General features: G+C 42.6%; 1 protein-coding gene across 1 annotated transcript in view; it reads right to left on the bottom strand.

The window, feature by feature from the left end:
- Window positions 1-7694, bottom strand: part of LOC116386189 (transmembrane protein 47-like) — a 27475-nt gene extending 19781 nt beyond the window's left edge. The window contains exon 1 of the mRNA XM_031852226.1: window positions 7208-7694. Coding sequence (XP_031708086.1) covers window positions 7208-7436 — 229 coding nt within the window. The 5' untranslated portion in view covers window positions 7437-7694. The remainder of the gene's footprint in view (window positions 1-7207) is intronic.
- Between the last annotated feature and the right edge of the window lie 4528 nt (window positions 7695-12222).

The following is a 12222-nucleotide window of genomic DNA, read 5'->3' as shown; positions in this document are numbered from 1 at the left end:
ATTTAACCACTAGAGGGCAGCAGTGTTAAATCATTTAATGAATCATACACATTACACGATTTAACCACTAGAGGGCAGCAGTGTTAAATCATTTAATGAATCATAAACATTACACGATTTAACCACTAGAGGGCAGCAGTGTTAAATAATTTAATGAATCATACACATTACACGATTTAACCACTAGAGGGCAGCAGTGTTAAATCATTAACATTGCATGATGATCCAGTGTGTGGAATGTGGGCTAATGCTATCAAACGAAGCACTGAAGCCTTCAAAAATAAAGCGACACCTAGCGAAGAAACATCCAACGCTCGTGGGAAAGCCTGTTGGGCTTCTTGTTGTGTATGCAGGTTTACATACACATGATAAATAAATGTCTTTGTGATCATCACATTGTATCATCTCATTTCTTTGACAAGGGTTTTGCCTGTTCAACTCCGCGAGGCCTCGATCCCCTCCCCTTCCGTTCTGTTCCTACGGCTTGCTTGCGCAAATTACGTCACAAAACATGGCCGTGTTTGGTATCCCAGCATGCCCAAAACCCTCATCTTTGCAAAGAAATCATCGATTTTCTTTCATTTCTTATGGATCTTTCACAAAAGGAGCCCAAACACACACTGTCCAATGTCGCCAAAACCGCTGCAAGTCGGATCTTGCAGCATTTCGACGGAAAAAGACACATTACAGACCCAACAATGTGCTAGAGGATGTTACCATGGAGCTAGTAGCTTCAGAAAACACTAGTACTTAAAGTACAAACCTTATCTTCCTCTCATATAAGCTGTCAACCAACGTATAACCTTGTGTAACTGAGCTACCCTCATACTTCATCATGCGCTCAGTCACAGCCATTACGCACTGTAAGTCCCCTACTTACATACCAGTCTTTGACCATATATAAAAATAAAAGGAAGGTAATATAATATCAAAATAAAAAGGGAGAAACACCTTTAGTGTGTCAGAATATCATTTGGTTACCATGTGTCCATTTGGGTCTCCAAATATCCTTTTAGAGCTCCGCCTGGATCTCTTCATGGAAGAAACACTGTAAAATCGTCATACTTTGTCCAATCTTCTTCAAATTTGAGGCAGTTGTTCACTGATAGTGTAGTTACAGCCATATTCTGTCATTTACCTGTACAGATACAGCCACAGGCAGTTATTTATACTGAAAGATACTTTTTTATTTTATGCGGACAAAAATCTTCAATTTTTACTGACTCCAAAGGCCCACTGCTCTGTTTCTATATGACCTACAGGTTTTCTGACACTTTTGATGCATATAGTCAGAGTGGTTCAGAAGCTACAGCCATTTTAATTTGGGTATGTCATTTTAGGCGGTTTTGCTCCAAAATAGGGGTGGAGTTGAACAGGTAACAATATAGTTATTGAATACAAATCAAACCAAGAGTGAGATCAATTAGTTAAACTAATAGTGTTAATATTTGAATGGGCCCCGGGACACTTTGTACTTGAAAAGTTGGGCCCCGAGGTCAAAAAGGTTAAGAACCCCTGGGTTACACGACTCGTTAATTAGCGCTTGCACCAGTTTCTCACACACACTGGGCTGCTCTGTGAACCGTTCTCACTCACTTAGAGAGAAATACCTCTTGCTGTAATATGATTGTTTGCCATGTGACAGGATTACTGCACTGCAGTGTCACTTTGTTTTTTCCTTTACTGAAAAGTCTCTCCAAGCTGTCATGCTGATTAGCTGCTGTAGTCCTGTATCCAGAACAGATCCCACCAGCCCTGTACAGCAGCTGCAGATGTAAAGTCCATAGACTGTAAAAAAGTGTGCGTAGTCACAGAGACGTCACCCGTTGGTTTGTGGATTGTCGTTTAAAAGCTTTAATTTTGGCCATTGTCATCTTGGTTTTTAGCCGTCGCCATCTTGGTTTTTGGCCATCAAGCATCTTTTGCTTTTGGTCGTGGCGTTCCTGACGTTTTGGCCGTCGCCATTTAGTTTTTTTGATGAACGCTTCCGTCAGAGAAAGCAACCAAACCTAAGCTTAAAATTGTGATATTTCATCAAAAACATTGTATTCTACATTTTGCCCCAAATAAACTGTTTACTTTAACCAGATCCTGTCAAAAACATTGAAGTCTGCACTCCTCAGCAGAACTAGGAAGCTGCTGAACACAGAGCATTGAGGAGACGACAGAAGAGGCTGTAAGTGGAGGTTGTAAAAATGTGAATAGCCATTATCAAAGACATTCAACTTGCGTTTCTTTTCTTATTTTATGATTTATGACATTGAGCCATGGTTGTTCTGTTTCCATAGCAGTGCAGGACTTTTATATTGCAGTGAAAATCACCACAGAGAGTAAAATGTGACAGGAGCAAAAAAACGGCTTTGGAGTTCAGAGGGTTAAATGTTTCAACAACGATTCTTAGTTTCAGACGATTATACACTAATGAAAACAATCATGAATATAATTTTTCATTCCTGTCAATAAATCTTCGTAAATGCACTGGTCCTTTAATCAAAAAACAATTTATAGACCAAAATATGACAAATAAACCTGAAAAAAAACAGCCTGTTTCCAAGTGTACACGGCAGATAAAAGTTTAAAAACAAGAGGTTTATCCAGAAAAAAATAATATAACTGCAAGTTCACACCAGAGGAATATACTGTAATTAAAATAGTTAAGATACATTTTGTTCTTCTATGATGTAATTTGTTTATTTTAAGACTTTTACAGGCGTTTTATGTGCTGCCACATGCTGCTGCTGTGATACTGTAAACGCTTTGAAGAAAGCTTGATTTGCATCCACCAAAAAGGATTATGTGTGTTCGGGCACATGCACCTCCCTTTCCCCATCATGCCCCCAGTGTGTGTGTGTGTGTGTGTGTGTGTGTGTGTGTGTGTGTGTGTGTGTTTGGGATGGCAAGTGGGAGCTGTATGTTCTTGGCTATTCCCCTGTCTGCCTGTCCGCCACAGAACTGAATGCCACATCATTTCCCATTCCCCGTTCAGCTGCTACAAATAGAACGGGCGTCTCCGGGGGGCTCGGCTCACCAAGAGGAGAGACAGAGTCAGAGGAGAGGAGAGGAGAGGTGGGGAAGGGGAAAGGAGGAGGTAAGAGAGGGGGAGAGGGAGGGAGGGAAAGAAAAAAGGGGGAGAGACTTGACCCTGGAGAAAATGGAGATGGAGAGGGCTGAGGAGAAGGAGGGATGGTGAAATTACAAAGGGAAAATGATAACAGCAGTAAATGTAACAATGAAGCCCTCGGGGAGGAGAGAGGGACAGAAAGGGTGGGAAGGGAGGGAGAGAGGGAATGAGGAACAAACAAAAAGGAGATGGGAGGACGAAATGGGAGGAGGGTTGATTTTTGAGGACAAGACAATTCATTTTTTGAGAGTACAGATGAGAGCCGGGGGAGTAAAAGCAACAGACGGATCGATAGACCGATGGAGAAAGATGAGAGGGGCAGAGGAGCGAGGCGGCAGCATTTATGGAGGCTTTTTAGGTCCTCAGTGGTGACTGATCTCAAATCAGTGACAACAAAGACTGGGGAACGTGGGTCAAAGAAATGACACTTCTTTGTTTGAATCGGTTTCAAATCGCACCTGTTTACGAACTTGAGTACATCTTTTGGGATTGATTCCTAAATGTGTAAATAAAGCACCAGAAAAATTGACTGATAAGCTGAAAAAGCTCACCACATTTTCGTCATTTGAAGCAATACAAATAGAAAAGGAGAAAATATGGTTCCCATTGCATTTAGTAACGGTTTCTAAGGCCGTGACCAAATCCAACAGCCTGACATCTGTCAAGGTCAAGCCAATGACAAAGATATTTGGTAGCAATAGCACATCTTTTGCTCCCAGTAAGTTGAAGCCGTGAAACAGATTTATTTTTGTTTACTAGATTGAGCGCGAAATCTGAGTTGTAGGAAAACAAAGAGGGAGAGGAAAGGAAAAGAAGAGGGTTTGGTGGAGGAGGAGCAAACGAGAAAAGGAGGAAGATGAATGAAGATGGGAGGAGATGAGGAGGAGGCGGTTGAGCCAGACAGGAGGATGTCGAGGGGGGGGGTGAACAAATCAAGACAGGAGGAAAGTAGGTTGGCTGTCTAAGGCTTTAAACACCTTTCAACAGTGTGTGTGCGTGTGTGTGTCAAATGTCCACTGTAAGATTTCTGTGTGTAAGAACTGTGTGAGGAGCTGACTTGATCTCTGGTTGGTTGGTGGTAGACGACTGAAGTGTCTGCAGGCTCCTGTCATCAATATCAAAAACTCCCATGAAATATGTAACATTGCTTCATCCATTTGTTAAAGTGATGGCCCTTTTGTCATTCTGGTCACATGGATTAATTCATGTTTTATGGCAGGACATTTAACGGAGGAGCCACATGGAGCAGCGGGTTAGCTTCTGATCTCTCACACACTCAATCAGTGACGGGTTTTAGAAGTTGTCGAAAGCTTTGATCAATGACTAACATGAGCGTGAGAAACGGCAGCCGCCTTTTCTCACGAGGCTCGTGTCCGTTCATTTGTCGAGCGAATTTTAAGAGAACTTTTTGAAAATAATTTTCATGAACTGGCTGGGACCGAATGAACTCAGCTACGCAAACTGTAGTTTGGTCAGAAGTTGGTGGTGTAGGCTACGCCTTTAATGGCTGTAGAAGAAGAAGTAGAGGTAGCGGTCTGCAAGCAAAACACGTCAGCTTGGCCATCAAAACATCTACGAGAGTAAAATCTTCAGTCTTCGGGAACAATTAAGGAGGTTTTAATGAATGTGAGAGCCCCCAGGCCCCTTGGTGTTTAAAGAGGGAGATGACCAATAAAGGGCCCCTATGGGCCTCAGTGCATATATCAAGTGCAACACCTGGAGCCGGGCGCATTTCCTCTGTGTCTACAACCCACAGGAAGACGGAACGCCGCCTTGTTCACCACGCTTTGTGGGTGTGACGTTTTTGCCGTGTCATGTCCATTCATATATCTATACAACCAGTGTGTTTATGATTACATTGATGCAAGAGCACAAACGTCTACATAGATAGAGTGTCTGAATTTTACTCTCAAAGAAAAAAAGATGCATTAAGCTGGAACCAAGATGACAGAAAGAGACCCTTTATCTAAAGTGAGAATTAGGTATTTAAGAATTAAACTAGAATTAGGGTTATCCATGTTGTAAAAAAAAAACATTCATGCCAACAAACTGTGATTAGGACTGTGAAACTCAGGCTACATCCACACCACTATGTTTCCATTTTAAAACGCATGTATGCCCTACGGAGCAGATGTTTGATGTCTAGCCATGACCATTTTGTTAAATTAAAAAAAAGTTATTGAACAGGGAAAATAAAGCTCTCCAAACACACAAGCTTGCTAAGGGTCAGTTAGCAAAGTGATTAGCTTGTTAGCTTGTGAGCTAACGGTTTGGCATTATAACAAAAAGAGAATCATCGCGATGAATTGAAAAGGAAGAGATTAACTAATAGAGGCCGCTGCTTTGGTCTGTTTTGGGTGCTGGAACGAGCCAAGGGAGCTGGCATAAGCAGGGATATATATCATTCTAAGGCGCACACACACTGCTGACACAAACCTGTCACGCCAAACCTCTAATTAGGGAGTTCTGGTCTGGAGTCTGGATGTATATGTACTGTATTGAGAAGGACAGAAAAAAAGAGTGGAACTGCCAAAAGTTGTGGTCACAAAGTGTGTGTGTGTGTGTGTGTCTGTGTCTGTGTGTGTGTGTGTGTGTGTGTGTGTGTGTGTGTGTGTGTGTGAACAGGTCCTAAGAGAGGCGGTGTGGAGATGCAACAACAGAGAAATCAGAGTGTGACATGAAATATTCAGCTGGGCTTCAGAGGAGACTGTCCAGAAATAGGTCAGCTCAACGCGGTAGCCAAACACACACACCAATTCACACACTGACATGCAGACTCCCCTTCTGTCACACACACACACACACTTAGCATACAGCTACACACACACACACAATCATGAGCCCATCCCACCCACAGAGACAGCAGAGACTTAAAGACAGAGTGATGGATGGATGGGTGGATGGATGGACAGACAGACGGACGGGTGGGTGGATAGATAGAGTCTGTCACAGTGTCTGACAGTTTAAAGACCTTTTTAATGCCCCTATGTGTAATTAGCACCAGTCAGGTCACAGTGGTAGTAAAGAAACCCACTTTCACCTCAATTAAAGTAACGACAGTAATGCCACTCTGGGTTCCCTGGAAACCAATCCAACATCCCAGATCAACCCCTCCTCTCCTGCCCAAAACTGCAAGACCTCTCCTCTCCTCTCAACAACGAGGCTGTTTCTCTAGACAACAAAAGAAGAGGGGAGCATCACAACAACAGAAAATGGAGTGAGACAGGATGAGCTCTGTATCGAGCCGGCACCTTTATTTATTTACCTCCCTTCATCAACTAACTTTTTCATACTTTTCAGATTAAATATGATATTCCAAACATTTCCCACCCCAAGTTGAGATGTTAAAATGACTTGACCCACCAACTAAAACTCAAATATAATCAAAATATTTAAGCTGGAAGCACTGCACATATACAGTAATACAAAAATGCCTTGAATGGATCATCCAAAATTGTTTCTGTCACAATCGTTTCAGCTCTTAACGCATTCATAAATGAAGAAGGGGTAGCTCACCTCTGTTTCTCCTCACCAACCTCCATGAAAGAGTGGCAGTCGGCCACGTGCGTGCCCATTAACATCAGGGTCAGTATTTACCACACGTCACATCTGCAGCTTTTTGAGGATCAGAGGAGGGCTGAGTGGGAATGTGACAAGATACCATTGGCAATAGAAGCCTGTGTTGCAGTTCATTTTTGTATTATTATTTATGATCTATTTATCCTTCGCATTTTTCAAGGCAGAAATACCTTAATGCACTCCAGCCTGGCAGAATTCCTTTATTTCACCTTCACAATAATGAGAGTGGACACCCCAGTGGAGTCACGGGTTGACTGTCAGAATGAGGCTTTGTTATGGTTGGACAGAGACAGTGGGGAGTCTTGAGGAGTCAACAGATTATTGTCTTTGGGCTGGTTTCCTCTAAAGCCCTTCTTCCCTCCATCATCATCATCATCCAACTCTTTGTTCTCGAGGCTCATCAAAAGCCAGAGGACACATGCTAACTACCCTCTGTCCTGTCCAGTGCGTGCAGGACAGGACAGATTTTTTTTTATTCTAAACCAATGTATAGAGACTTTTTTTTACCTGAACCCAGGGTGCTGCTGCACTGCCAGTTCTCGGTGCTCGCCGGCTTCCAGCAGGACTCCCACAGGGACAGGTAGTACTGGTCGTCGGCGGTCACCCACGCCGGGCTCATCACGGCTCCCACGTCCAGGCAGAGCGCCAGGAAGACGCACACCAGCCCGACCAGCTTCAGGGGCGTCAGCGGGGAGCCGCGCGCCGACTCGTCCGTCTCGGTGACAGCGGTTGACATGGCGCGGCTGGTGAGGGGGGTGGATCGGTCGAAATCCCGGGGACGATGTCTAATGAGTGTGTGGATGTATTCCTTCCAGACGGTGCGTGGATGTTTTCGAAAGTCGTGCAGGGGGAAAGTCCGAGGAGAGTGTCGGAGCTGCTGCTGCTGCTGGTGCCACCGCAGCCGCCTGCGTTGCCCGGTGGACAGACGCTGCGCCTGTGGGCACCGCTGCTGCCGGCGCACCGTTTACAGCGCTGACGTCAAGGCTCCCAGGGATCAGCAGGTGCTACAGGGTCCTAGAGAGAGAGAGAGAGAGGGAGAGGGAGAGTGAGAGAGAGAAGCATCGTGCTCATCAGGGCCGTAGCCAGGATGTTAGGAATACAGAGGTCTGGAGCCCAAAAATTGAACAGCAAGCAACCAAACTCTGTAAAAAAAATTGGCTTATTCATGTCAATTCAGTCAGCTATATTTTAAATCTCCTCTCCCTACTTTAAAGCCTAGTCTACATGTTTCAAAACCTATACTGTACAGGTTTGTACTGGTGGAAAATCACTTTTTCCCCAACTTATTTAGTATCTGTTGTTGTGATGTGAAGTCACATTTTAAGATATTAACTCTAAAAATATATCAAAAGCTGACTTCTGAGTTTGTCAACCCCAGGTGGCAACCTCCGATACTGCCAAGTGGAGCCAATGCGGAAGTGTCTTTGAATTTGCATTCTCTCCACTGACTAGCAGGGGGCGACTCCTCTGGTTGGATAGAAGTCTATGAGAAAACTTGATTTATTACCTCGGTAAACATTGTAAACATGAGTTTATGCTCTCAATCTCTAGTTTCAAGTCTTCTTCAACACAGCATGAAGTTCATTTTGTAAATGATGGTCCATGTAGAGTCAAATAGACCATAAAGAGGAGTATGCTTTAGGGCGGGCTTACTGTGATTGACAAGTCGCAGTGGCTACCAGAGCTATATCCGGCGTCTCTATGTCACTCCTCCACATTCTAAATATGGTAACTGTTCATCGGTTGGGAAAAAATAACATGGCAACGGGCCTAATTCAAGATAGCGACGGCAAAATCGCCGAACTCATGGCTTTCAAAACGTCAGTCACAAACCATTGGGTGATGTCACGATGTCCACGTCCTCTTCTTATATACAGTCTATACATAGTCTATGGTTAACCCTTAAGATAGCAAATGTAGCAATGGTATGGGTTTTATTTGTTCGATGAAGAATGTATTATTTCTTTAAAAGTCAAATATTGTTGATTTAAATTCCACTTGCATAATCTGTGGTCATCAGCCTCATAGATATGGGTTAGAAGAGGTTTGCTACATAAGTAAAGTTACATTACGTACGTTACAAACATAACCTAGGAACAGCAGTCCCCTGAGTCAAAGTCCTGTGTTTGAACCATACCATACGGTAGGAATTTACAGGTGGGAACATAATACGGAAAGTTCACCACCGTAAAAAAAATAAAGATTTCAGAGAAATAAGGAAATAAAAAGAAAATTAATTAATTTATAGAAATACCTCTGTTTTTGCCAAGGCAGTGCCACGATACAAAGCCAACGGACTGTTTTAGCTGAGGCTTAAACCCCCACATGAGGCCTAAAGGCTGGCGGTAATACTGATAACAGCTGATAACATGAACGGCTAATACATTTTTTTTTTAATTAGAAGGATGACTCCATCATTAAAAAACCCGCTGGTTTGGGAAAATTGATCCTTGGAAATAGTTTTCTCACCCCATTAGCTGTTTATACGTGGGTTCTGGAAAAAGAAAATTCAAGATTTTGGATATGAGATTAAACATTAAGGAGTTGCAGTTGAGCAAGAATCAAAGAACAGAAGAGGAAAAAAAGAGAACAGACACAGTGGAGTAAGTGGGAGGCAGATGAGGGAATATTATTGTTTCTTCTGCATACTAATGACAAAGCATGAGATATGGCAGAAGAGCCGGGGGGGGGACGGGACAGGAGAGGTGAGCAGGCTTAGGGAGGAAGAGAGCGGTCCATATGTTTATGAAACCGGTGTGTGAGAGAGAGAGAGAGAGAGAGAGAGAGAGAGAGAGAGAGAGAGAGAGGGAGGGAGAGAGAGGGAGAGAGGACTGGAGAGACTGATGGAAGGTAGAGATGGCCTTGTTTACTCTCCATCAGGACAACAATGAGCGATGATGAGGGGGGAGACAGAAGGAGGCAGGGAAGGAATCCAGGGGAGCAGAGGAGGAGAGGGGAAGGGCAACGGATAGAGGGGAGAGAGATGGAGGGATGAAGATAGGGGGTCTTAATGAATAGCCTTACTGTTGATCAGTTATTCAGCTAAATGAGAAAGAACCTCGAGACACACTGCCTCGCACACAAAAACATCTTCACATTTGTTTTAATCTAATAAATCGTAGTTAGATGGAAGCAAGTGCTGCAATATTGCTGAATAATGAAGGAATATGCAGATTTAGTTGCTAGACCAGTAGTGATATTTATTGTTTTACAGGGCCGACATGTTTCTTTGTGGTAGAAAACAACAGCAGATTAAAGTTGAATTTAAGTCAAAGCAAGACTCAGTTAAAATGCAAGTGAGGTGATTCTGTTACTTTGTCAGGAAAGTAAACGCTACCAAGTACATTTTTAATATCCTTTATTGATGTTCAGTGGAAGAATAACAACGGTGCTCGACAAACTGCATCTCTGTTCTTTGTGAGCTGACGGATCCAGTTTGGCTCAGCGGGGACGTACATGCTACGTGGTCTTCTGATTAAACACTCCAGGGACGGTCAGAGATGTTTGGTGGAGTTTTCACTCGAATCTTCACCTTAAATGTGTCAAGCCCTCAAGACAGAGAAAACGCTTACATGGATTTTTTGGGAAATCACACAGCAGGCATGACAATTACCTCAAACCAGGAATAAATACTCAATATGCTTTATCGTTACTTCAGACTTTCAATTATTTTAAACTTTCCAATGAGTTTGTTATGAAAAAACAAATTAAAACAGAAAAAGAAATGGTATGAGTTATTATTAAAGCCCCAAAGTAAAGCCAACAATTCCAATGCACATTTGCTGGGAACACTATACAGACGGTCTGGTGCTGCTGAAGAACATCACTCGTGTGTCGATTTCAGGAAAGTCGGTGAAGACACAAGGGTAGAAGAGGCGGAAGGTCAGGTTAATAATGATGGGAAAAGTTTGCACAGATTAATAACGGAAGCCTTTTACAGCTGTGTAAAAATAAATCACAATTAAAAGGGGAACTCCACCCATTTCATACAGGTGTTTCAAGGTGTTGGGGAACACTACTGCATATGTGAACGAGTAGTAATAAACTGTTAGTGTCTCCAGAGGGAGCTGTCTGAAGTCTGACAAATGACCTCAAGTGATGTCACTCGAGGCGGAAGACTACAAGTTTTAAAGTTGAAAATAATCTGGAGGTTTTGAGTTAGAAAGGAGTGAGACCTTTGTTGCAGTCTAGAGGCTCCAGGCTACTTTTAACTGCTATTATCGCACCCAATTCTCTGACCAAACTGTCACTAGAGGTCCAGTGGCATTGTGGGTAGTGTAGGCAACCAGGTTATAACGAGGAAACAGAAAGCATGGAATGAGAGAGTCGATATCTCTGGTTCTGCTGCATCGATTTTGATCTTTTGAAAAAAAAAAAAACTGTCCATTGTTATCGGCGTGAAATATATAATGGGGGAGTACATTTTGATATACATAATTTATATGCATATGAGGAGAAAATAGAGGCCAGCTGCATTTTTAAATATGAAAATCAAAAAGTTTTTTTAGCCCATTAACTATTTCACTATTTTTCCGATACCACTTATCAGTGTTGGGGCTTCACCATGTGCCTGGTTCTACAGAGTAAGAGGCTTGTGTCTGGGCAGAGATAGTGTGTTTATTACCTTGTTTTGTTTTGTTTAACTTTACTGTACTGTTACGTGTTATTGTGTATGCTCACGGACCGCCGAGTTCCGTTAGTGCTGTGAAGAAACTATTGTTGTAGTGAGTAAGGTTTGGAACTGTAACTATCAGTTAAAAGACCAGAACCGCGGCCGGCCGAAATCTGAGTTCGCCAGCCAGGTTTCTGTGTGATAGAGAAACAGTTCCTGTATTTTACAGTGGCGGTGAGGATCTGCCTTGTTTTGAGTGTCCCCCTTTTTTTAGGCTCGGAATTGTATTGTAGTTGTTGTTAGATTTAGATATTATTTGACTTGATCAATATTATTGGAACTCTGTTATACTTTAAAGAGCAGCTTTCTGTAATTTCTCTGTGCATGAGTATTGTGATAACAGCTGATATGTGGCCTCTGCTCGAATTCAAACCTTCACTGTTCACTCTGAATGTGGAATAGTACTTTGACCATTGACATTGTGAGTGAATACTAATTATGAGACTTAATTTATAGTTTGGTTATTGGTCCCTGTTCTCAGGGTGGTGCCCTGTTATTATCAATTGTTAATAATCTTATTGATATTAATAATTCTATTGATGAATAATGATAATGAATAATTTCGTTTTTCATATTTGCTGATAACTAAACACGCTCCTGCCACATCCCAACATCAGTCTCTCCAATTTCAACTGAAGGGTGCAATGTGAAATCAAGGTTCATGGCATGATGGGAAAAAGGCCAATTATTGACTGCCTCCTTTATTGAAACAACATGAGTTTGTTTGGCTGCACTGTAAAATGTATTTCTGACAAAGTAGCGTTGGCTGCCCCAAGAATTATGGGGCCGGTTGTATTAAACCACACTTTATTGTAAAATTCCTCACCTGCCAAACAGATGAAGTGAAGGT

This window comes from Anarrhichthys ocellatus, unplaced genomic scaffold, assembly GCF_004355925.1.
Source record: "Anarrhichthys ocellatus isolate YVR2014 unplaced genomic scaffold, GSC_Weel_1.0 scaffold12, whole genome shotgun sequence".
Classification (NCBI taxonomy): Eukaryota; Metazoa; Chordata; class Actinopteri; order Perciformes; family Anarhichadidae; genus Anarrhichthys; species Anarrhichthys ocellatus.
The sequence above is the reverse complement of the archived record's forward strand: the minus strand, read 5'-3'. Positions and strand labels throughout refer to the sequence as shown.